The sequence below is a fragment of the Aptenodytes patagonicus genome, chromosome 19 (assembly GCF_965638725.1).
Source record: "Aptenodytes patagonicus chromosome 19, bAptPat1.pri.cur, whole genome shotgun sequence".
In the NCBI taxonomy this organism is placed as follows: Eukaryota; Metazoa; Chordata; class Aves; order Sphenisciformes; family Spheniscidae; genus Aptenodytes; species Aptenodytes patagonicus.
In genome coordinates this window covers 8,768,074-8,793,150 of record NC_134967.1, presented here as the reverse complement: position 1 = coordinate 8,793,150, position 25,077 = coordinate 8,768,074, and the positions used below count along the sequence as shown (strand labels likewise).

Below are 25,077 nucleotides of genomic sequence, written 5' to 3'. Positions count from 1 at the left end.
GCAGTGTGAGGAACTAGACTGATGACATGCTATTTGAGAGCCTAAGCATCTACACACCTTTCATCCTAGGACCATGGTTTATCTCACACTGCATATTCTGTAAAAAAAAAAATATCCCATAGCTCAGTTTCATGTGCAACTACACATTTACCTTCAGTTGTTGGGGTGAAGATGCATGATAGCCAGCAAGGCTTACAGAGGGTTGGATTAGGAAGCCAGGTCTATGCCTGATAAGTCTTATCTACCTCCTCACCTAGCACTGTGACAACGCAGAAGGGAAGATTACCCTTTGTGGCCCACAGGTGACAGAAAGCTTAGTTTTATTGCTGCTCAAGTCTTGGTTTTCCAGGTAAGCCCCTGATAAGAGATGCCAGCCCTGGAGAGTCACTTTTGACAGCAGGGACAGTGGAAGCACAAGCCCCACTCATGTTCTGACATGGTTCCTCCAGTTGTTGCGACTCATTGCCATAACCATTGACAATACCTCTACTTTGGTGCCAACTATAGAATTAAGTAGCCTTCTTGTACAAAAAGTGTTTCTCCCTGCCCCTTCTAGCACGTTTCTTTTATGCAAAACCCTGGTTGTTCTTGCATTAGTAAGAAAAGGAAAGACAGAGGGACTATATCCATGTTCTGAAATCTGGAAGACAGTCTTCCACCATGGCACAGTTTTTGGTTTTGACACGCACAGATCCATTGGGAAGCATCAAGCTCCCCTTCTTTCATCCTCCTTGGGTCTGAACACACTAAAAACTCAAAAAAGTTCTTGAAGGCAGAAATTGTTTTCCTGAGGTTCAGGACTGAGCCAAAGCTCCATGGTACAAGTTCTTTTTAGTTTAAGAAAGCTTAATTAACTAGACTTAAGTTTACATAAACTTTGCCAAGCTAAGAAGATATATGGCTGCTATTGATGTTTGCGCCTACCATTTTTGACATGTCAGTAACTAATGTTTCTAGCTGTAGGCATCTGGATGTTTCCATAGTTAGCTGCATTCTGCTGCTGGCATCAGAACAGCTCTGTACTTAGGAAGACTGAGCCAACTTTTGGTTGGCAGCACATACTGCAGCTTGTCAGGAATGGGAGCAGTTTTGTCTGCAGTCTGGTTCATCTCAGAGATTGTCCAGAGCCTGCTCCACAAGTCTGTCCCTAAGAGGCTACATGGGGCGTTGCCTGGGATCCATCGGTTTATTTTTATACATCGCTTCCTAGCCCAGCAGTGGCCTCTGTGCAAAACTATTTTCATCCTTTCCCCACTGCAGATCACTCTTCTCCTCAGCAGGGCTGTGCACACAAAAATGCACATGCAAGGAGCTCGGCTGGAAGCTGCTGTGTGGGTGCCTGCTCGAGCGCAGCACTGAGGGAAGGCATGGGCCAGCCAGTACGTACAGATGTGCAGCGCACACTGCAGGATCCTAACCAGTGTGCCTTTTCCAGGGATAGAAATGGAGATTGTGAACAGCTGTGAGGCCAACAATGGTGGCTGTTCCCATACATGCCACCACACCAGCTCTGGCCCAGTCTGTACCTGTAACTTTGGCTATCGGCTTGAAGAGGACCAGAAGACGTGCACTGGTAAGGCAAGGGAAAAGGTACATATCTTGTTTTTACAAGCACTTCTCAAGTAATGATGAGGATCTCTGCATGTTAGCTACTATGTTTATATGCACTACAAACAGGTTAACAAGGCTAGAAACAGATGCAAAGTAAAAGGAGATGAGATATTGCTCTACTTGAGGACATCCTCAAACCTCCACTCAAGACCTACTTGGACAGCAGATGTTGACTTCAGAACTAGTTTTTCCCTGCTGAAACTGATGTAAGGCAGCATTGGCAGATACAGAGACTCACATCTCAGATACCTATAAGCCTACATCTAAAAGGGATGGTGCTCAAAATGTACCATCTTGCCTGTTATCTCAAAGGAGGCAGCAGTGTAATTTGAGTAAATGAGTGATGTGGATGAGTCACTAGCTGCAAGCCAAGTGTAGTTCAGCCCTATCCGGTTCTATAAAGTACATGTTAATGGAGACGTAAGGATAAAGCACACCTCGAGCTCTGTAAATGCTGTTGAGGCATGCACTTTACATTGCATGAGGCATACATTTACATCTGAGACCCTTGCAGCAAATAACCTAGTCAGAAACCCACTGTAGTGCTCACTAGCCAGACATTCACTGCACCAGCGTGTCGGGCTGTGGTTTACTCCTGTGCTCACGACAGGGCCGTGGCTCAGACTTGCACAGCAAGGCTGGGTGGGTGTTTCCATCCTTCAGGCACTCCAAAGCTGTAAGAAATCCTGGTGCCCTTCCCGCAGGTTAGTTGGAGGGTCTGTGCCTCAGACAGTGCATTGAGGCACTTACACCTAAAGACTTCTCTTTCTATAAAACCAGCAAATAGGAGGTTGCTAGCAAAGAGTAACAGTGTTTAGTGATGCAAAACAGTACTTACATGTTTCCACACAGTGTAGCATTGCAGTTCACGTTACTCAGGAAATAATTATTGAATTTGTTCAATACCACCTTCTTCCTGCAGTTTTCAAGGAGCATGTCTGTCCAGGACATCTGTTAGGAACAGATACACTCCTTAGCAGGCTGCCACGGGCACCCACAATTGCTTGTGCAAAGGGGAGCAATTCCTCTGCCAGGGGAGAGGAACCCAAAATCCCCAGGACATTTGCTTTCCTCTGTGGCTCTGAGGAAGCTGTAGGAGCTGCCTCCATACAACATCGCAACACGGGAGCAAAAAAGCCAGGACCTGAACTGAAGTCTACTCTGAAAGAACATTATTCCTTTGCATACTACAAAGCCCAGTACACTTTCTGTAGCCCAGCAGTACTACTTCTTTTCCTACCAGATACCTCCTTGGTCCAGCCTCCTCTGGTGGTAGGGGGATGCTTCACAAACCCCACTACTACACGGGCACTGCAGTAATTCCACTTCATAGTGGACAAATGAAGTCTGATAAATACAAGGGGCTTGAAATTTAAAGCTGCAGGAGCTCTGCTTTCTCCGGGTTATCTGGGTCCATCCTTCAGAGACTTCACTTTGAGACAGTTTGAAGGAACCATGCAGTTCTCACCTGTCTCTGTACTCAACATCAGTATTTGTAACAGGGTAAATCCAAAAGCAAGAGTCAGTGTTACAGTTGGAATCACCCCCTATTCCTAAGCACACAGAACCTTTAAGAACAATCTCGAACTGAAAATCACAGTTAACTTCCCACAGGCCTCTAGGATTCAGGATTCCTCCCTTGGCTGGGGAGCACATTGCCAAGGATGATCCGTTAACATAAAGCTGACTTATTTCAGAGGAAAGCAAGAATAGCTCAGCATTTGGCAGTCAGATCAGTAAAAGCTTACCAGAACTAGTCACAGAGCAATTTTAACAAGTCCTGTCACCACTGCAGAGCTAGATGTGTATTAACATCCAGTGCCCTTTGTTTTTTATTTAGATATCAATGAATGTGACAATGGTCCTCACTGTTGTCAACAAGATTGTTACAATTATTCTGGAGGCTACGAGTGCGCCTGCTATGCTGGATACAGGCTCAGCACAGATGGCTGTGGGTGCGATGGTAAGCAGAAACATCTAGCTGGACTCCTGCAAGTAAACCAGCAATGCTGCAGTCCTCAGCCTCGCAGCATGGCAAGAGACACACACGGAGCAGGTTCCTCTAACTCTGGTTTTCTGTATTTTGTCAGCCTCCTCAGTTTGCTCACTGCTAAGTGAGCTATTCTAACTCTAATAGCACTCAGCTATTCTAACCTATACACTAGTCTGGCACAACTGAAGGGTAGCAATGGGGCTTTTGAACACACTGTATTCAAATCAGGATATCTCAAAGCAAGTTGGTCCAGGCCTGACTCCATTAATTCACAGAAATCATTTTATGTTCAACCCCAGAGGCCATTATTGCCCATCATTTTCACCCAAGAGATGTAGGCAAATAAAAGTGTCTGTATAAAATACAGCTAAGACAGCGACTAACACAAGCTTTTAATAAAGAGAACAAGAAATTGTCCTACCTGGTTGTGAACAGCCAGGAATTTCTTCCAGTTTCTCCCAACTCATAGCAGTTTTCCTGTCAGCTCTCTGATGAGTCAGCTTCTTACCATAAAGAATTCGGGGCTTTTTTCCTCCTAATGAGTTGTTCTCACTACCAGAGCTCTCCAATAACATTTCACAGGTGAAACTCCAAGTTTACCCACCTGTTTCTACACAAATAGCAACAGATGTGAGCTGAAACCTAGCACATGGTATTTTGAAACCCAGGGCTCTCTGAATCACTTGGGTAGTCTCAGTTTTGAGAGTCAGATGGCTTCACATAACTACCAGAGAGGATGCCATCAGCCTACTTGCCGATCTGTGGACAGAAACGTATCTGGGCCCCTGTCCTGTACAGAGGGCCTGCTCCCATTACACTGGAGTATCCCATGTTTTCTAGATGTGGATGAGTGCTCTTCAGATAACGGTGGATGTGAACACACATGCCAGAACCAGCTAGGGTCTTTCCAGTGTGGCTGTGAGATTGGATACAAACTGGATGAAGACCGAAGGAGCTGCATCGGTAAGCGCAACGTCTGTGCCGCCGCACAGTTGAGCAGCAGGCTACCTGCCCCTCGCCCTGCTCTCCCCTGGCATAGCCTCCCCTGCACAGAACCCAGCTGAGCCAGGACCAGCGCAGGCTGGAGCTCATTAGCCCTGCACAGGACCTTTTCCAGTTTTTTCACAGCAGTTGTTGCTATTAAGCAGTGGAAATGACTGACACCACCAGTGGAAAGCTTTCCCCTGACCAGACCAGTCCTATTTCAGCCATGTTACACAGCACTTTCCAAAGAAATGTAGGGGATTTTGGCACAGCTACGCTTACAGTAGTCTGCAGTGATGACTCCACATTAACCGAAGAACCAGAACCACAGTCACCAGCCTCTACAGTTTTTCCTTATAAGAAATAATGGATTTTTTTTTTAAGCAGTAGTGTCTTTATCCCACCACCAAACACAGTGTTACCCAACTTACTCACTCAGTAGGGCAGCCAGCGCCCAACTCGCTTTATCTAATGACCCCCAGCAGCATTGCCCAGGTCCCTGGAAAGGCTTTCTGAGGTCTGGACCCAGAAGAGCAGCACTTACCACCTCCCTACTCCAGCAAAATGCCTGAGTCTCCTCTGGCCGGTGGCTTTTATAGGCTCTGCCAGCCCCTGCCCTGGCTCCCAAGTGTGCCTGTGCTTAGCTTGATTGCCTGGCTTTTAACCCTTGCCTACCCTGCAAGGGAAGGAAACCTGTAGCTGTAGCTGACAGATACTCTTTCCAAAAGGAGAATCAAGCTGAAATGCATTGCTTGATTTTGTTGGATGGGCAGTCTTCTTTAATTTTCCAGAAAAGAATTAACTTACCTGAAAAGAAGCTGAGTGGCTCTGGTCAGAAAAACAGCAGGGCGAAGGTGATGGGGTGAGTGGGAGCTCAGTTACCTGAGAAGCCAGAGCTGTGTGTCGAGGTTAAGATCAAAGTTTGTCCCATACATTTTGAAGTCACTTAGCTGGTCCATGCCCGTTCTAGCCAAAACAAACAAGCAAACAAATTGCAAAAATTTTAGAGGTGTCAATGTAGAGAGAGATCAGTGGTGCAAACCATGTCAAATCAGATGCACCAACCCTGTACAGATATTTCTGGTTTCCCTTTCTTATTACAGAGGTTCTGTCCTACTATTCACCTTTTAGAGATCTTGTCTCTTTTCCCACTTTGACATTGTCATCTCCGTGACTGCTTCCCCAGCTATAGAGGACCCTGTGGAAGCTCTGGATGGTCGGCACCCTGTTATCCGCCCAATCCCTCATGTTGCAATCCTGAGAGATGAATTTACCCAGCTCTTTAATGATGACTATGAAGAAGAGGAGGAAGAGATGGAAGCAAGAGGAGAGCACACACTTTCAGAAAAGTTTGGTGGGCATTTTGCAGCACCGGTAAATGGCACACTTTGCTTGGAGGCCCTCAGAATTAATCACATGTGTTGGGTTTATTTGTGTTTGGTGAGCGTACCCACAAGACTTGTTGAGTACCTTTCCTATGTACACAGAACCTGTGTTACAACACAGATGCATTTAGCTTTGCCGCAGCCCGCACACAGGGGGTTTCTCGGCCCAAACTCTCCGAGATGCTGAGGCAGCCTTGGGGAAGGCTTTTCACTCACAGCACCTCTCGTTGCAGTCTGCCTGGAGCACACATTCGGCCCCGACTGCAGCCTGACCTGTGAGGACTGCCAAAATGGAGGCACGTGCAATGCAGAGGAGACCGGCTGCGACTGTCCAGCAGGCTGGACCGGCATCCTCTGTAACCAGAGTGAGTGATGCTGGAGGGCAGCGGGCGAGAAAGCTCTTCTCGTCCCTGCTCCGGGATGCACGGAGGCCGTGGCTGTGCGCGGGGCTGTGGCAGCCGGCTGAGCCTCGCCTCTCTCTCTCTCTCTCGCCCCAGCTTGCCCGGCCGGCACCTTCGGGAGGAACTGCAGCCTGGCCTGCCGCTGCCAGAACGGCGGCACCTGCGACCCCGCCACGGGCACCTGCCGCTGCCCGCCCGGGGTGGCTGGCGAGCTCTGCCAGGACGGTAAGCCTGCGGCTCTCGGTCGCCCGCTTCGCCACAGCCCTCAGCAAGGTGCGGGACCTGGCACCTGGCATCCCCCAGGGTGCGGGATGTCTCGCCTCACTGCGAAAAGGCAGGACGGCACCTTTACAGGGCCCTGAAATCAAGCACAGACCACTGAGGCCTCCCTTACAGTTTCCTTTTCTCCCTAAAACGTTTTCCTATAAGGAAATAGCAATAGCAAGTTGCGAGTGATGTTCCCTGGCCTGCGGAGGTAGCTCCTTTCTGTTTCTCTTAACGTGTTAGTAGAGCATTTGCCATAATTGATAAATGGCTATTGCAGCCATCTCTGATGCCACACTTTGATGTTCCAGTTGTGCTCCTCTGAAGCCGTAAAATGCTTTCCACAGAATACCTTACACTGTTCCCTTTGTAGCTGGTCACTGAAACCATCTTTCAACTCCTTTGTTGACCCATCCCAGTGTGAGTGGCTCTAACACATCCCTGCTCTGTCTGACTTGGTGGGTCACCTAGCCTTGCGTGGAAAAATGTCATTTTAATAAGGAAAAGATGGTAAAGGGGATTCTTCACCCACAAAACAGTGCTCCAGGTAGTATGTCCTGTCTTTGCACTGGAAGATCTTTGCAGTCCCTGTTTGCTACTCAGCAGTGACATGGGCAGCCATCTATATTCCACTGGACATTCAGTGGCAGACACAGAAAAGAATGTCAAAAATGGATGTCCAATGGTAAATTTACAGACCCATGGAAGTATTTTCCGCTGAAGAAAAACCAAAGCATTGAAAAGTTGTGACAACGGTAGTTACCCAAAGTACTGCAAAAGGAGGTGTCACTTGCTGTTGGTAGGTATTTCCTCTCCCAGAGACTTAAAAACTGGGGGACATAATCTAAAAACACAGAAGGAGTGAGACAATAAGAGATTCAGACAAAATTACTTAGACAAATGGTTAGGAGCATCTGGGAACTATTACTGAAGGAGGAGACCGAAGCAGAATGTAAATGAATGCAAGAGATACCCCGACCTTTTCTTTCTGTAAGAAGGAGGTGATTGAGGGGTATAGAGAAAAAACAGGAAGGTAAGATTAAAATGAACAATGAAGAACTGATCTGTTGTCCCAGGGTGGCATTTCCTCTGCTTAAACTGTCTGCTATTCTTATCATACGGGAGAAGGCATGTGCTGCCTGGACAGATGCTGGCTGGGGCTTTCTGCTGACACAGTCTGTCTGCCATGTGCTTCTAATATTGAGGTCTTTAGCACAACAGAGAAAGAACAATAATTTTATTCCCTTAATAATGCAAATATCACTGTTATTTATCAGTAGGAACAGCCTCATGGATTACTTCCTCACGTATGAAAAACTTGGCTTGTCAGAGCCCTGCAGGGTAGATTTCTAGCACAGCGGGGTGCAGAGCTGCTGGGTGTCCTCGAGGCACCTCGTACGGCTGGAGAGTGGCAGCAAGTGAAATGCACTGTGCATGGACAGGAGTGCCGCCTGCTGAAGCAATCTGATTTTTGAGCTGATGCAGGGAATCCGATCGCTCTTATCATTACCTTATTGTGTAGAGACACAAGCACATTCCTGGTCAGAAAACAAGCCAGCCTTCTTTTCAACACTCGCTGCATCCTTTGCCTAGGTTCATTTCTGATGTTATATAGCTTTGGTTTTGGTATGTTTTTCCTGTGGCCTGCTGGAAATAAAATGACAGGCCGAAATTGGCTCATCTTCCCAGAAAATCTCTCTCTATTACTAGGGTGCCCTAAAGGATTTTTTGGGAAACAATGCAGGAAAAAGTGCAACTGTGCCAACCAGGGTCATTGCCATCGGATTTACGGAGCCTGTCTGTGCGATCCTGGCTTATACGGACGGTACTGCCATTTAGGTATGCTTGTCCTCATCTTTTTTATGATATATGTTAGTCTTAGATTACAGCCTTTCTAGGTACCATCCCTGGGAAGGGCCAGCGCTGGGTGGCAAAGTTTCTGTCCCTTGCCCTGCATCATTTGGCCTCGCGGGTCAATGACCAGCTCTTTCCTTCTGCATCCAGTTTGCCCAAAGTGGGCGTTTGGCCCCGGGTGCTCCGAAGAATGCCGCTGTGTGCAGCAGAACACGCAGGACTGCGACAAGAGGGACGGCTCCTGCCGATGCAAACCCGGCTACCGCGGCAAGCACTGCGAGACGAGTGAGTTGCCAAGAAGTGTTCACAGAGCATCCCCCTTTCTCCTCCCGCAGCCTCTTTCCCCCTAACTCATTTTCTTGGAGAAAAGCTCAGCTCACTTTCCACCCTCCTAAGACTGCCTCAGCTCTTGTTATTTAGATTAGGAACAAAACTTGCTGTCAGACTCAGTCACGTTAAGTTAGCACACAGAACCTGCACAGCCGGGTGGGAGTGCCCGTAAATGTGGATGGGGGAGCTCGTCCAGCCTGCTGCGCCCAGCCATCGGCTCGGGAGGGTGCTGGCCAGTGCCCATCACTGCGAACAGGGGCTCCCTGCTTTTCCAGGGTCAGTCGAGTAATGCCAGATGTTCTTTCTTTTTAATGATGATTGTTAATAGACTGTGACCCTGGCTACTACGGGGATGGCTGCAAGAAGAAATGTAGCTGCTCTTCAGAAGTGTCTTGCGACCATGTCACCGGAGAGTGCTGGAAAGAGTGTCCCCAAGGCTACCATGGGGAGAACTGTGATCAAGGTAAGGCAGGGGCCCTGCAAGGCACCTCTAAGCCTGCTGTAAACTCACAATTCCTCACGCATACAAACTTTTTCTTCACAAAACAACATGAAAGGACTTCCAGAATTCCTCCCCTTCTCTCAGACCCCCTAGCCCACTGCAGTTGATCTAATGAGTGAAAAGTTGAAATGGCTTTAGAGGACACAAGAGCTGCCGTTTGCACGTCTTTGTAAAACACTGCAATCTCTTTAAAGCGGGAGAGCAGGGTTTCTCATGCATAATAAGTCTTATTCAGAAAAGGAGAACAAGGTCTCACTTTATCCTGCCACTTGGGCATCTTTGCTTTTGTAGATGAAGGTGATAGATATCTAGTTATCTTTTCCCCTCCTTTGATGTCTTTTTACTTCCAGGCAATCAGTGCCCAACAGAACGGTGTCATATTTTCCACTCTATTCTCTATTTTATATTGAAACTCTATTTGATCTTCAAGTGGAAAAGAAAATTTTATATTTCATTTACATTAGGATTTAAACTTCTGCCTCTGTATGAACCTCCCAGAACAGTTTTCTGCTCTTCACCTAAAGGGCCAGTTGACAGTACGGTAACTAAACTGCACAGCTCTGTGTGTGCAGTGTAACCCTCAAGCTCTGAGGGTGCAGCTTTTCAAGATCCTGGGAGACAGTCGGGGTGTCAGAGAGCTTGACTTTCTTTAAACAAAGGTGTTTTGAGTGAACCTAATGGCAGTGAGCCATTGGCACGAGGTGATGATTACAATACATGAACACAGTTCTTGGGAAATAGTAACTTCTGCCAGCCTCAGAGCTGATCAATGATTGAAAAGCCAACCTCCTCCTCTTGTGAGGTTGCCTCCTTCTGAATCACACTTCAGCTGGTCGGATCCAAGAGAAAATGCAAAAAGTCGAACTCTTGAAGTCCACACTTGAAGACACACTGCATTAAGAGGCTTGTGGTGGTCAGCATCTGAATTTTGATTCAAGCGTCCGGGAGTTTCTGCACTAACTTATGTTTAACCAAGCAGTGCATCCACACCCAACCCAGAAGTTATAACTATTAACCTAATTAAGCTGCTAGCACATGATTATCTTGCATAACACCACAACTGATGGACCATAGCTGGTCTGTTGGTCAGAACAAAAGCTGCAGATGGTCACAAAAAGTTCCAACGCAAGCAAGTGCTAACAGAGCTAAATGGCGTTAGGAGGAGAGATGTGAGCAGCTTTTGCAGGGCTTGTGCCCCCTCGCAGGGGTCCCGGTAGCCCCGGAGCCCCCCCACGCGGTGGGACGCTGCTGCCTCCAGAGCCACGCGGCGCCTCGGCAGGCTGGGCGCTTTCGGTCGGCATATTTTTAAAAAGAATAAGAAAGGAGCTCAAGCCTGTAGGGGGGAGTCACAGGAAATAACACAAATATTTGTATAGAAATAGTAGGCTCTTGGCTGTTGTTCGGATCTGGAAATTATTAAAGGGTGAAGACAAACATCTGCCATCAATTAGCAAAGAGGAGGAATAACAAAAACTCCACTGTGTCACTTAAAATCTACACACTGGTGTGCTTTTCCTCCGTCATTTGTGAATGCTGGTGTGTTTGCATCTGCCGAAGCCTTAGGAGACATTGGCTTCGGTGAACAAAAAGGACTGCAAGCACGGAGCTTTTTTGGGAGACTCAAATAACATTTAAGGATCTTTGGGTCCAAGGCCCTCAGTCTGCACATAATTAGCTGGCTGCTAAATTGTGTCACGGGGTACAAAGAGCAAACCGAGCTTTCTGGTATCAGCAGTACCACCCTGGCATTCAGAGCAGAGGGAAGGAAAAGCACTTACTCCTCCTGTGGATGAGGATGCTCCTTCTTTATTGCTTTACATCAATGTACCTGCTGCAAACCTTGCTGCTTCTTAAAAGCCTGGCTTCCAGATTCCGGAGGCATTCAGCCAGGGCAGTAAAAAGCCCTCACAGCATCTTATAAAAGTCAAGGGTGGGTATGGGTTTGGGGGCTGTGAACCCAGTGTTCTGCACCCTAGCACAGAGAGAGCAGGGTGGCTCGGGTCACTGCCCATGGGATGAGCACGTGTGTCTCGGAGGCTGAGCGAAAGCACATCTTTCCTGACCCATTTGCCATGCCGTCGGAGCCTGGAGTGGTGCTGCAGTAGGGCTGGCTGCGGCTGCTGACCGGGGCCCAGCCCTGCAGGGGTGCAGCGGCGAGGGAATGGGTTATTTTGCAGAGTTGTCTTCACAGTTTGGAGACTGGTTTGGCCTCAGCTGTTGGGCATGTGATCAGTCGCTCCCCTGCGAAGAAAAACTTGTTGAAAGTACAAGCAACAACAGAAAAGTGATACTTGAACAGACAAATCAAGGTAGTGGTGTGAAATGCTAGAGGCCCCCGCTGCAGGTGACCGGTGTGGATAACAGAGCGGTCACACCCAGGCCCACGAGCGCGGTCTTCCTCTGCAGCATGGGAACCTCTCACAGATGGGCTTTTCCTCGCAGAGCCAGAGGCTCCTTTGGTGCGCGGGGTCTGATCGGTAATACGCTCTTGGAAAAGGCATCTCAGGAGGGGGCAGTTTTCACACTGCTGTTTTCGACGCAGAGTGCCCGGAGGGGAAGTTCGGGGCGGGCTGCCGGCGGTCCTGCTCCTGCGGGGGAGCGCCCTGCGACAGGACCACGGGGCAGTGCCTCTGCCTGCCAGGCTGGACGGGACACGACTGCGGCCAAGGTGAGGAGGCAACAGGAGCCAATGCACCGAGGTAGGGATTTAGGCGTATAGCTGTTACTTTTCTTTTGCCAAAATTAGTTTTAAAAACAGCTAGTGCAATTAGAATCATCTTCATGGAAAATTAGAAAAAAATGCAGCTTTTGATGGTAAGTCTTAAACAATAGCCCCAGCTAGCTTAGCTCTGTTGTTGAAGCTGAGCGAAGTACAAGGAAGTAAACAACATAAACAGTAAAAAAAGATGAAGATATTTTTGGTTGTTGCAGTCGTTAACACAGGAAAGGATTCTTCCTTTACTGATGTGTATTTTTAATCGCCTTCGCCATATTACTCTTTAACTGTTGGAAAACTAGAGAATCCTAAATTAAAAACTTTTACATGATTATACAGTATTACAGCAGATGGAAGATATTAGTTATATATATATATATATATAGATGTCCTGCTCCTAATAGTTTGAGCAATAAAACCACACATGCACGGTGCTTAGCATACATTTTGAACTGACTTTTTTCCAGGCCCTGGAGCAGCTTAGGAGCAGTTAAACAAGGATTCTTACCCCAGTGTTATCAGTTCTTAGCCTTTTGCTTCTCCTTTGCAACTAAAAGCAGATCTGGGAATGCTGACTAACGTGCTGTCCAGTAGTGTGGCAGCAGCTGCGAAGACCCTTGGCCAGGAACACCATTTCCTAGCAAGGAGCCCTTGTAGCTCCCCACAAGTAGATGCAAATCCAAAATTTACATGAAAGTACTGGTGCAAGATCAGAATAGCACTTACCAAGGGCTCACACGTTGTTTATAAAACAAAGCAATGTTGTCCTTGCTAGTAGCCATGTATTGCCAAACAAAAGTCCATGTTTTGCATGAAGCACAGACATGAACGAGAAAGGGGACCCATTGCCATGCACCAGAAAACAGACATTTCCCTCTTACGCCTTGGCTGTAATCCTGATGCTTGTGTGTCCTCTCTCTGCCCGTGCTCCAGCTTGCCCTGACGGTCGCTGGGGACTGGGCTGCCAGGAGATATGTCCTGAGTGTGCGAACAACGCCAGCTGCGATCCCGCCACGGGAGCCTGCCTGTGTCCCCCCGGCTATACCGGCCGTCGCTGCCAGGACGGTGAGTGCTGTCTGCCCTCATGCCTGAAGGGCTGTCTCCAGCTGGAATGAGGGTTATTTAGGTTGACCTGGAGTACCTGCTGTAGTGAGCAGAGCATCCAGCTATCAACCAGGCACCACCGCACTCATCAGAGCAGGGCTTAGCACCGTGTACGCCTCCGTTGCCTCACACTTTGGGGCATGGGCTGGGTTCTTCCCTTGAAGTCCCTCTAGTCCTATCTTCACAGTGGTAACTTTTGCATCAGTAGAAAGGGATGTAAAACCCTAAGCCCCTCAGCTTGTTTGGCCCAGAGCTGAGCACCCACGCTCAGACAAGGAGCGTCAGTGCTCGTGGCAGCTCCGCAGAAGCACACTGCCGTACCCATCGGGTCTGTCAGGAGGAAAGCCCTTGCTGCGGTGTTCCAGCAGCTGTTTGCAGTTAATACGTGTCTGCATTGGCAGTGTGTCCGCCTGGCTGGTTTGGCCCAGACTGCCAGCTGAGCTGCAGCTGTGGGAACGATGGACATTGCCATCCTGTGACGGGGACGTGCAGCTGCACACCTGGCTGGACGGGGTATAACTGTCAGAGAGGTATTGTACCTGCTGTTATTATCCATTGCTCCTAGAAGACACTGACCTGTGCAAAGCTACACTGTCATTTGCTTCATTGTCATCTTCATGCTGTGCCTCTGCCAGAAAAAAATATCTCTCTGAAATCCTTTAGGTTTCTCTGCTCTGTCCTGCCAGTGCTGCCGGGTGCCACTTGCCTTTCTGTAGTGGGCTTGCTTGCAGAATGAATTCACATCAAATATGTGCTAACGTAGCAGCCGCTCTCACTGTCCCACTGGGTTTTCTGGGGACCTACAGCTGTGTTTGTCCTTCTGCCCAAGTGAGCAGTTGTAGTCAATGGAAATAACACCCCGAGGAGGAGGCAGTGCTGTGCCCACGCCATTGCCCACCGGAGAAGCTGAGCAAGTGGAGCCCACGCCATTAAGGGTCCGTTCCCTCCTGTGTTTCAGCCTGCGATGCAGGTCGCTGGGGCCCCGACTGTGCTCACACCTGCAACTGCAGCAACAGCGATGGGAGCTGCAGCGCAGAGACAGGGCAGTGCATCTGTGAAGCTGGCTACACGGGCAGCCGCTGCGAAAAGAGTGAGTGCTGCCAGCGGGCTGCCCTGTTCACCTTTAAGTCGAGCCAAATACTATAGATTTGTTTTCCAGGGGAAAGGCATCAGACAGGCAGTCCAGGAGGCTTCTGCCTTCTCCCTGTAAAGGTAGCGGGGGAAGCCGTGGTGCAGATTTCTCCATCAGTGCGTCTTGGTTCAATCACAGAAGTTCAATCCCCATGCTCTGTGATGTTGCCAGTCCTGTCCTGAGGGTGGTTGGGTGACCTGGGTACACATCCGTAAGGGGTAGGGTAGAGCCCACTAGTCATTATAAAAAAGCAGCTGCCAGATACTGTTATTTCCATTCAGAGCCTGAGCTCCTGCCTTAGCATAGCTTCCTGGGAACGCCAGGAAAGGACAGGCTCCTCAGTCTCATTTGCTTCTGCTTGCTAGAGTGCCCGGAAGGATGGTTTGGGCTGAGCTGTCGGCACCGGTGTCAGTGTGACAACGGGGCTGCCTGTGACCACGTTAGCGGGGCCTGTACTTGCAGCCCGGGCTGGCGAGGAACCTTCTGTGAGCATGGTAAGTACCTTCGCATGGGGACCCAGCGCTGTCAGCGGCTCCCATGGACCACGGTCTCCTTGCCAGCGGGGTCTGCACTTGTTGTCTGACTTTGCTATCCCGTTACAGCGAAGAGAATCCTTCGGGATGGTGATGGGGAAAGCTGCATGTCCGCAAGCTGCTAAGTCTCTGGTTTTAATTCTGAAGGGAAAAGGTCTAGGAAAAAAAAAAGACTAACAAAATGTAAACAAGGAGTAAATGCACAGCTGCCTTGATCGCCCATGTTTGTACACACGTTGCACACGGGGTCTTGGAGCGGCCTCTCCAAGGGGTGTCCGGGTGCAGGGATCTGGCTCTTGCACCAACCTGCTTGGTCACTTGGTGGACAGAAACCTAGCGCCGTTGCTCTCCTGCTGCACCACAGCTTTGTCCTGTACCTTGAGTGTCCATAATGGACAGGCATCCAATATTCTGCTGCCCTGCCAGGGGGAGAGCCATTACAGGTGGCTGTCACACTGGTGCAGCATTATATCGGCAAAAAAGGCCACCAAGAGGCACCTCTTCTCTGCTGGGAGATTTCCAGCTCTCTGTATAGGCATTTTGTGGGGATTTCTCTTTTGTTTTCCGCAGCCTGTCCGGATGGATTTTATGGGCTGGAGTGCCGGGAAGCCTGTGACTGCCTGAACGGTGCCCGCTGTGACCATGCAACGGGCCAGTGCCACTGCCCCCCCGGCTGGGACGGCCCCCGCTGCGGCCAGGGTAGGTGTCGCTGCAGCCTGGTGCCCACCCTCTGCAGCTGGGGATGGGATGGAGCGAGGCAGGAGCAGCCCTCCGCGAGGCACTCCGGAGCCCTCGCTGCCTCTTACACTGCTAGGTTGTAGAGCTTGAAGGTTTAGGTGTCTGTTCCCCATGTGTGATTTTTCTCTGCATGGAAGTTAATTCTGTGCGGCAGAGAAGTATTTGGTTTTGGAGAGGGGCTGGGGGAGCTCAGGCTGAGCACACTGTTGTTGAATGTAATGAGGGCTTGGGCATCCAGCAAAACAGTTTCCAAGCAGATAAAATGATGTAACATTGACGATAACGACAGCGTCTGTGTTTGGATGTCAGCCACCTGTAGAATACAGCTGTTATTTCCCCATAGCACCATAAAAACCAACTTACACAGCCGTCCAAAGCAGCCACGCACTAGTGTTGGTTCCTCTCCCAGACAAGTGCATTTGGGATGGTTAGTAGGATTCTGGCTGATGCAATTCATACCTGCTGCCTAACAGTTATGCCTGCTTCTGCTCCCACGAAGCGTGCCAGGAGAACAGGTATGGCGAGAACTGCAGCCAGACGTGCAACTGTTTCAATAACGCTACCTGCAGCCACGTCAGTGGCCGATGTCTCTGTGCAGCCGGGTGGACGGGACCCACGTGCCAGCAAGGTAACACACCTTACGGTCGCTTCCTAACCCAGACTGTCCGCTTCCTCTGCCAGTGTGCGTTAAAAATGCCATTTCTCTGGGTGGGTCGGAGTTTTCAATGGAGTAGCAACTACAGAAAGCTGAGACAGTATGATAGCAAGGCAAGATTGCAAGTAAGATCATAATTAGCTGTGCAGCGCTTCCTGATTCATTCACAAAGAGAGAAGCCAAGAGTTTGCCTTCTCCAAGAGCACCAGAAATTGCACTGACTTGCAGTTTCGTAGCAGCACATGGAGTAAGGGCTTGATCGTCCACTGCACTGAGCATTCAGACAGCAAGTCAGCGATGCCTTTAGGCACAGCTCAGTGAAACTGTGCGTGAGAATAATTATTCATGTGCTTAAATGGCTTTTTTTCTCTGCCAAGCACTGGCATTATCTGGGTCTAGGAGAGGAGGACGTTCTGCAGCTCATGACCGAAGGCATAGGTTACCAACTGAGCGTCTCTCCTGGCTGCTGAACTCACCCAACCTTTTTTCTTTTGTGTATTTGCCACCACCAGAGCTAAGAAGGCTCTAAAGAGATCAGGCGCCCAGGGCCCTGTGTCATCACTGCCTCTTACCTGAGCAGGTTAAAATACCAGATGTCTTTATGTGGGCAGCTAAGCAGCCTGAGGGTGTCGTTAGCTCCTCTCCCTGCCCCTCATTGCAAGCGATAATGGCTTCATTTTATGTATCAGTCCACCCACCTATCGCTCTGGCAGGCTACCAGAGGCGTGGTGTTTGCCTTTGGGCCTGTGTTCTGACTTGGATGTTTGACCTGGTTTTCCCTCAGCATGCCCGGCAGGTTTCTACGGGAGGAGCTGCCGCCAGCGCTGCCTCTGCCAAAACGGTGGCACATGTGACCCTGCCACAGGGCTCTGTGCTTGCCCCGAGGGGTGGACGGGGCTGGCCTGCGAGCTGGGTGAGTAACGGTGCGTCGGCAGCACTGGGAAACGGGCTCTGGCACAACTTCGGACTCGTTTTCCTCCGGAGGCTGGGGGTGACGTGCACGGCGCTGGTGGTGTATGCCCACGAGCAAGGGTTCGTGGTCCTTCCCAGCGCATGTTCGGGAAGGTGGGTGTCAGGGCGGTGTTTCACCCTGTGCCTCCTCCCAGAGTGCGTGCAGGGACAGCATGGGGCAGACTGCCGGCAGCGCTGCGAGTGCCGTCACGGGGGGCTCTGCGACCGCCAGAAGGGCCACTGCGTCTGCCAGCCTGGGTGGACGGGCGAGAAGTGCGAGAGCCGTAAGTGGGGCACGGGGGTCCTAACCATAGGTACCGCATGCTGCATCAGTGCCCTGGTGCTGCACAGGGGGGTTTCAGGGGGCCAGGGGATTTTTGAGCAAAGACATAAAATTTGGATTTCAGCACTGCAGAGAGAACTTGCGGGTGCCATGATTCTGACTGTGTGCCCTGGTTTTGCCCATCGCTGTGCTTTCTGCTTTCCTTTGAGGGCTGTCCTAAAAGCGATGGTGCACACAGAGGCCACACAGCAGCCTGCAGCGCTGCCAGTGGGAGAGGGATGGGGTCCCCAAAGGCACCGGCCCCCAGACATCAGTGCAAAGCCACAGGCTCCAAACAGGGATGCAAGGCAGGGCAGCAATCCCACACCCCACACCCCACTCCTTTCCATTCTTTCTTCTACACTTCCCTGTATTATACTGACCCTAAATGCCTGGCTTCAGTCCTAAGCCCCAGCAAATAATTACATCTGTCATTCGGCAGGCTTCTGTGTTCACCTTATCTTTAAATGTAACACATACCCTGGCAATCCCTTTACTATGAGGAAGTGTTGAAAAGGCTACTGGCCTTACTAAGAGCAGCAACAGGGACTTCATCGAGTCTCAGCACACCAAGAAGAGATCCACAAGCTTCTTCCCTTTCAGGGGTCATGATGCCTCAGCCTGGCATATTCCTTATATTACGGTGTAAAAGGCGTGTCTTAGTCCAATGACATTACTTGTCAGCTGAAGTCTGGCATAAGAGGGCTGCCCACTGCAGCTATGTCTGCCATCAGCCACATCAAAGTGCTCGCAGGTTTCCTGTCTGGGAACGTCTCGGCTTACAGAGGCTGTAAACAGTTTGGCTGGCAGCTGAGACTTGGCCACGGAGTCGAACCTACAGCTCACCTTGCTGGCCGAGGGCGAGCAGCGGGATTCTGCCGCATCCTCAGGCACATCGTCCCCTCCCAGCGTCGTGTCACATCCTTCCAAAACCCTACACCTAGAACCCCCAAGCAGCAAGGTGCCCCGTCACAAGGCAGCATTAAACTGCAGGGGTGGAGATTACAAAGGACGGCTGTTTGGAGATTTTGGCCTCCAGGTGCCCCTGCGGTTCTGGCCATCATACCCTGGGGACTTTTCCTGCCTCACCCTGCCCGCGGTTGCTTGCACTGAGCTCACCCACAGGTTCACTTTTATAATTTCTTTCAATATAAATTAATTAAAAAACCCATCCACAAATGCAGAAATTATATGATTTTTTTTTTTAAAAAAAAAGCTAGAATCCTCTCCTTGGCTTCCCACAGAGCTGTATTTCAAACTGCCCAGCTGTGCACAGTGCAGCCACGCTCTCACCACAGCTGTGTGTACAAACTTGGCCCTTGCGTGGACAAGCAACCTGTTTGGACAGTTGTACAAGGACTTACTGATTTTTTTTGCATTCATTCATGAGGCAGAAGTGAAAATTGGGTTCATAGATTTTGTGCCTGCAGTGCTAACTTCTGCATAATTCTGGTACTGCACACATTTTGCTTTGCAGCTGCTTTAGAAACCAGGTGCTTCTATGACAACAGAAGCAGCAGCAAAACTAAACAATTGCTGCTGTGATTAAAATATACTGTGCTGACACCCAACTGTCATTAAACAGTGCCAGGAATAACACTTCCAAAAACATGTGGCGCAGTTAAAGAGAGACTTTCACGCTGAATTAGGTGACCGCCAACAGTAGACTTCATGCTCGTGTAACCTGAGCAGATTTGACCGGTGATGCTGCTGAGACATTCATGCTCCTGCAGCGGGCATGCGTTCAGGTCTAGGCCATGCAGCGATTTCCCACAGCATACGTGCTGCGGGGTGAGAGGGACTGCAGTCCTTGCGCTGGCAGGCTGGTGCTGCCCACCACCACCGCGCCAAAGGCAAGAGGGGCTCCAGCCGCGCCGCTTGCCAGAGCGATAATACCTTTGCAGGCTGGCAGATGTTACCGGTCTTGTCACAGCACCGCTCTGGCTTGGCAGGAATGAAAGGGACTTAAATAAAGTGAAGTGAGCGCCTACAGAAACTGCAGTGAAAAAAGACCCACATCACCTTTTTTGTGTAATATGTCATCTCTCCTGTGTTTGCACCTCTGAAGCTTGTCCAGAGGGGCTGTTCGGGGCACGCTGTGAAGAGCACTGCGACTGTGGGGACAATGTGTCGTGCCATCACGTTACTGGCGCTTGCGATTGCCCCCGTGGCTGGAGGGGCCGGCGCTGTGAGAAAGGTGAGACAGCATCCCTTCGGTGGCACAGCGTCCAGATGCAGCTGGGTACATCCCTGGCTCAGGGGAAACCCAGGCTCTTTCCGAAGTCTGGGAAGGAGAAAAACTTTGTTTTTAATAAGAGTTACAAGGTGTGGCAAAACATTTTGAGGAGCTGACAGCCTGCCCTGAAAGAGGCACTTGGGTTGCTGCAAAAAAACGCTGTCCAGCTGGGTGCTACAGCAGGGCCCTGGCTCAGCACCGCATGCAGCAGCCGGGTGCTGAGGGCAGGAGCTGGCCCTTGGTCTCTAATGCCTTTCAGGCATTAACAATAACTTGAAATCCAGTCAGGAGACTTACGTCTCCTTGCTTGTTTTCCCACAGCCTGCCTGCCGGGTTCGTTCGGGAAGAACTGTGCCAGCCGCTGCGCCTGTCCCCTGGGAGTGCCTTGCGATCACATCACCGGCCGGTGCGGCTGCCTGCCGGGCTTTACAGGCGCTGGATGTGAAAAATGTACGAAGAAGGGAGTGATCCTCTCGCAGTTCTGCTGACAGGCTCTGGGAACATGATGGGTCAAGCAATTGCTACATAAAATAGCGAGGGAAAAAAAGAAAAACAAGAAAAAAACCACACCCCAACAGCGAGCTGTGCCAAGGAGCAACTGACATTTTGGCAGCTGGGTGCATGCCCGCAGAATGTTAGCAAAGCACAGGGAGCCAAGTGGGAAATCAGAGCTATGTATTTATCCAGAGGATTAGCAATAAATCAGTATTAAAATGAGCTCCTGTGGGTATGAGCAAGTCTGGAAGAGACAGAGGCATGTGAGCACATTCCTTACCCAGGGGACAGGGGTGTATTTGCGATGTCTGTCTGTCTGAGGATGGAAGCTTGCGAGAATATGAGGCTAGGTAGGTCTAGCATTGCAAAAGGCATCTAATGCCTTTAAGTACTCAGTTTTCTTTTCAATCCGAGTCTTTCCTGGAGTGAAGGAACCATTTGCGTGTGGCTCCCTTTCCTTTTTGGGAGGCAGAGAACTTTCACTGTCATAAAAGGCTTCCTAAATCCTGGTTTAAAATAAAAAGGAAAAAAACATCTTGCACAGAGGGCTGGGACAGCTCCCACTAAGCAAATCTGAGTCGCCTTGGTGCCTTCTCTCCTGACAGCCTGCCTGCCAGGGACCTTCGGTGAGGGCTGCGGTCAGATCTGCCAGTGTGCCGGAGCCACCCAGGAGTGCCACCCAGTCACCGGGGCGTGCATCTGCGCCCCTGGCTTCCACGGTCCCACCTGCCAGCTGGGTGAGTCCACGCTCCATTCCTCTTCTGCTTCACAGACCTTTGCAGGTTGCTGCCCAAGGCTGCGCTTCGTCCTGAATGCATGGTGCTGGGAGCGCCGGCGGTGTTGGTTCAAAGCCATTGCCCCCCCGGCGTGGGGGACGGTGCTGGGCTGACCACCGGAGAAGCCTCAGCTCAGGGAGCAGCGAGCTCGCTGGAGTGGCTTCAAAGCACAGGTTTTGACAGGTTGTCTTTCCTGGTTTCTTGCTGTGGTCACCTTTGTCCTCATTGGCTTGGCCAAGGTCTTTTTTAATTCTGTTCTTAACCGTTGTCCAGCTCTTACAGCTCAGGAACTGAGTCTGTCCAGGCAAGTGTTTTCTTGCTCCCTTGTCCAAGCCTCGCCCTGTGCACAGAGAGGCTCTGACCTCTGTGGTGTCTCTCAATGACTAACTTGCAAGTAGGAGTTCATGTAAACAAAACATCATTCTCATCTGCTCTCAGGCCATTTTTTTGCCATTTTTCTTTTGAATTGTGGGATATTTACCAGCTATATCTTCAGCAGAGAGGTTCCGAACAGTCCGAAGCTCCTTGGCGTTTTTGCTTGTTTGCCTTGAGATTACTTAAAAGTGTTTTCTGAGGTTTTCTTTGGCTCTTGCTGAACAGCCGGCACTTCAGAGCAGCTGTCGTGTTCCTGCGCTTTAGCGTGTGCCACTGGGAGGGCAGAGGCACCTGAGCATGGCTTGCAGGAGCTTGTGTTGGCTGTGATGTATGGGTCACATCTGACACAATCAGCTCATGCCAAAGGATGCGTGTATGTGACTTGCACGCCCTTGGCGCCGTAGGTGCTTTGGAGCAGCTCTGTGCTACAAAGCGGATCAGAAACCCATCGACTGTGCCAGCCTGGCACAAACCTGCTGCCAGCAGAGCTGTCTGCTTCCTCTCTGCTGAAATGGCTGTATGAATCCACGTGGTGGATTTTTCCAAGGTGTTTGGACCTTGTTCCCGTCTTTTTAGGCACTGAGGCAATTGTTTCTTTTTTTTTTCCACAGAGTGCTCCCCTGGGTGGTATGGCCATAACTGCGAAAGGCCATGCAAGTGCAAGAACGGGGGCCTGTGTGACACTACCACAGGGATGTGCCACTGCCCAGCTGGCTACATCGGTGCTGACTGCAGTATCGGTGAGTGCCCGGGTCAGCTGCGGGGGACATGGGAGCTTGCAGGAGTTTCCTCAGCAGGAGGTGAATGGTGGTAGGTGCAAATCCTGCACACAGACGGGTTGCTGACCCTGCAGGAGATGAGAAGAGTTACAGTGACTGACTCCTGCATTGGCCCATCAGCAGAAAAAGAGCTCCTTGTCTCACTTTACAACCTGTGCTGTCAGCCATGCCCTCCCCTCTTCAGTACAGAGGCTAGTGTGCATAGTGCCAGCCTTGCTGAGGGAATGCAGTTGCAGCTGATCTCGTTTGCTGTCTGTCTTAACCACGGAAAAATTTTCTTGCTCCATTTGTTTTACGGCAAAATGATTTCGCCACTAGGAAAGGCCTGACACATCAGCCTTTGCATGATGCCATCACTGCATTGCTGTCTCTCTGCTAAAAATGCTTCGCTCCTCCAGCAGAAGGAAACCTAAAAGCTCTTTTCCTGGTCTGCCGGTCACGCTGTGCACTAGCGACAGGGCTGCAAACTCCTCCTGCCTCCCCTTGTGCCCCATGGCTTTGCTCACATGCCATTGCAAAGTCCTTCCTTTCTAGCCTACAAATGTAGCCAGCTGTGCTTTGGCGTGACCAAGGCAGCTCAAGGTCTCCCTCCTGCCAGGATGTCCTGCTGGTCGCTACGGCACAGACTGTGCACGGGTGTGCTCCTGCGGGGATGGCGCTACCTGTCACCCCGTCACCGGAGACTGCATTTGCCCACCAGGACGAGCTGGTCCCACCTGTGAGCAAGGTAAATATTAGCTGCAGGGTCGTGCATCAGGACAAGCAGTTATTTCAGGCAGTGGATTGGAAAAGGTCCTGAGAGGGAACCGATTTCCTTGCCCTGAGACCTCTGCCTGTGCTTGGGCACTCCTGCACCGTGGTCCGCGCGCCCACTGCCACCTCCTCTTGTCCCGCAGGCTGTGAGAAGCACCGGTACGGGGTGGGCTGCCAGCAGACCTGCTCCTGCCGCAACGGGGGGCTGTGTGATGCAGCTGACGGCTCCTGTTCATGTGTGCTTGGATGGACGGGGAAATCCTGCGAATTAGGTAAACCTGACTTGGATGCATTGTCCTGCACTGGCCCAGTAACTGTGGAGCTCGCTCAGCCTGTTTCATACTGGGTCCAGTTTCTGTTATCCCCACCTGTACCTGTTCTGCCTTATCATGTCACGGCCCTCTGAAGTGCAGGAACGGGGCCGGCTCTCTGGCTGCTGAGCAGCTCTGCCTCTGCATCTTCCCTGCAGAATGCCCGCCGGGAAGGTACGGTGCCAACTGCCAGCTCCGCTGCGCCTGCCTGCACAACGCCACCTGTGACCCGGGGACGGGAACCTGCCACTGCTCTGCAGGCCACTATGGGCCCCTGTGCGAACACAGTGAGTTGCAGCAGCAGAAATACCTTCAGCTTTGCGAGGGGGGGTTGTTTTCTAAAGCTCATCCAGAGAGCAGGACCATAGGACAAAGGTGTGACCCACTGCAGTCGCACACATGGCTGTGTGCACCGATGGGCTCTTCCTTTCTTACTGACGTTCACAGCGAACCCTTCCCAGGTAGCCGAAGTAGTCGCAGAGAAGGTAATTTCTGTTCTCTGCATGAGACCACTGGATACAGAGGTGCCGTTCCAAGGCAGCATGCGTGTCACCGCTGTGCAGCTTAGTGTTGGGTAGCCGAGCAAACGCTTCGGAGCTGAAACACTGTGCTCTGCAACCAAGACTTGCTGCAGGAAGCTCGTAGCCCTGCCCTGGGCCACTGAGAACAACTGCATGCATTTGGGCATTTCTCAGAGAGAAAGGCTCACTGCTTCTCTCTGGTGGGCTGATGGAGGCTTTGCTGCAGAGGCTGTCGACAGCTGAGCCTGAGTGCAACCCACCCGTGCTTTAATGAGCTCTTCACCCGGCTCCATCCCAGGTTGTCCCCCAGGCTTCCATGGAGCTGGCTGCCGGGAGCGCTGCGACTGTGAGGACGGAGCAGGCTGTGACCCAGCCACTGGTCGCTGCCAGTGTCCTGCTGGGCTCCGCGGCGAGCGCTGTCAGACAGGTACCCCGTCCTCCTCCCGCTTCCCTAGAAACAGGCGGGATCCCAAGGCGCAGTCTAGTAGCATGTGTGCTGTATCACACCTCTCAAAACAGGCTGCAAGGAAGGAACATACGGCGAGGGATGCCAGCAGCTCTGCAACTGTGTCGGCAATGCGCCCTGCGACCCAGCCACGGGGCGCTGCCTGTGTCCCCCGGGGAAAACTGGCCCCAAGTGCGGTTCAGGTGAGTTGAGCTACAGCTAGAGAAGGTGAGAAAGGGAACCATGCAAGAGGGGCATTGACAGTAGGCTAGAAGCCCAGTCCTAAAATGGATGCAAACCCCCTCTTGTTGGAGCTGAATTCTCATGGAAGGGGGCTTTCTTTTTTGTGTGTGTCCCCTCAAAGAGTCAGAGGGCATCTAAACAGTGGTACTCACCTCTCCAGCCTCTATTTGTAGTCAGATCTGAATGCAAATGCTCCCCCAGCCTCCAGTGCCCTTGTATTTAGATCACCAGAGTCAAAAGGCTGAAGATCAAATGCAGAAGGAAAACCTTGTCGGCCTTGGGATGCTCTGATGTCCTGTATCACCAGGGCTCAAGAGCAGGCTGTTGCGGGAGGGGGAACGCAAAAAGCTCTCTGCCTTACCTTGCACTCAGCCTCCACTGCAGGCTCTGCCTGCGGCACAGCGGGAAATGTCTGAGCGTTTCTGCTCAGCCGCAGAAGCAGGCTGACCTGCAGCAAAGTGCCTCTCTGCCCCCTCACCAGACTGTCGGCCGACCAAGTACGGCCCGGACTGCAGCCTGGCCTGCCAGTGTGCCCCCAGCAACTCCTACTGTAATGCTCAGAACGGCCAGTGCCTCTGTCTGAACGGGTACATGGGACCGACGTGTCGGGAAGGTAACGTATGGGCGCAGCGCCGCAGTGAGTACCACTGGATGCGCACGGTGGCGGA

General features: G+C 51.0%; 1 protein-coding gene across 3 annotated transcripts in view; it reads left to right on the top strand.

The window, feature by feature from the left end:
• The window catches only part of MEGF6 (multiple EGF like domains 6), a 109,472-nt gene that overhangs the window by 82,141 nt on the left and 2,254 nt on the right, over nt 1-25,077 (top strand). For all 3 annotated transcript variants that reach the window (XM_076356410.1, XM_076356409.1, XM_076356411.1), the window contains 28 exons: nt 1,436-1,573; nt 3,452-3,574; nt 4,445-4,567; nt 5,775-5,942; nt 6,207-6,338; nt 6,471-6,599; nt 8,349-8,477; nt 8,643-8,777; nt 9,151-9,285; nt 11,867-11,992; nt 12,974-13,105; nt 13,546-13,674; nt 14,103-14,234; nt 14,642-14,770; nt 15,380-15,508; nt 16,047-16,175; nt 16,987-17,115; nt 17,309-17,437; nt 19,544-19,672; nt 20,033-20,161; nt 20,812-20,943; nt 21,969-22,097; nt 22,735-22,863; nt 23,033-23,161; nt 23,359-23,487; nt 24,020-24,148; nt 24,241-24,369; nt 24,891-25,022. In XM_076356410.1, coding sequence (XP_076212525.1) covers nt 1,436-1,573; nt 3,452-3,574; nt 4,445-4,567; nt 5,775-5,942; nt 6,207-6,338; nt 6,471-6,599; nt 8,349-8,477; nt 8,643-8,777; nt 9,151-9,285; nt 11,867-11,992; nt 12,974-13,105; nt 13,546-13,674; nt 14,103-14,234; nt 14,642-14,770; nt 15,380-15,508; nt 16,047-16,175; nt 16,987-17,115; nt 17,309-17,437; nt 19,544-19,672; nt 20,033-20,161; nt 20,812-20,943; nt 21,969-22,097; nt 22,735-22,863; nt 23,033-23,161; nt 23,359-23,487; nt 24,020-24,148; nt 24,241-24,369; nt 24,891-25,022 — 3,672 coding nt within the window. The remainder of the gene's footprint in view (nt 1-1,435; nt 1,574-3,451; nt 3,575-4,444; nt 4,568-5,774; nt 5,943-6,206; nt 6,339-6,470; nt 6,600-8,348; nt 8,478-8,642; nt 8,778-9,150; nt 9,286-11,866; nt 11,993-12,973; nt 13,106-13,545; nt 13,675-14,102; nt 14,235-14,641; nt 14,771-15,379; nt 15,509-16,046; nt 16,176-16,986; nt 17,116-17,308; nt 17,438-19,543; nt 19,673-20,032; nt 20,162-20,811; nt 20,944-21,968; nt 22,098-22,734; nt 22,864-23,032; nt 23,162-23,358; nt 23,488-24,019; nt 24,149-24,240; nt 24,370-24,890; nt 25,023-25,077) is intronic.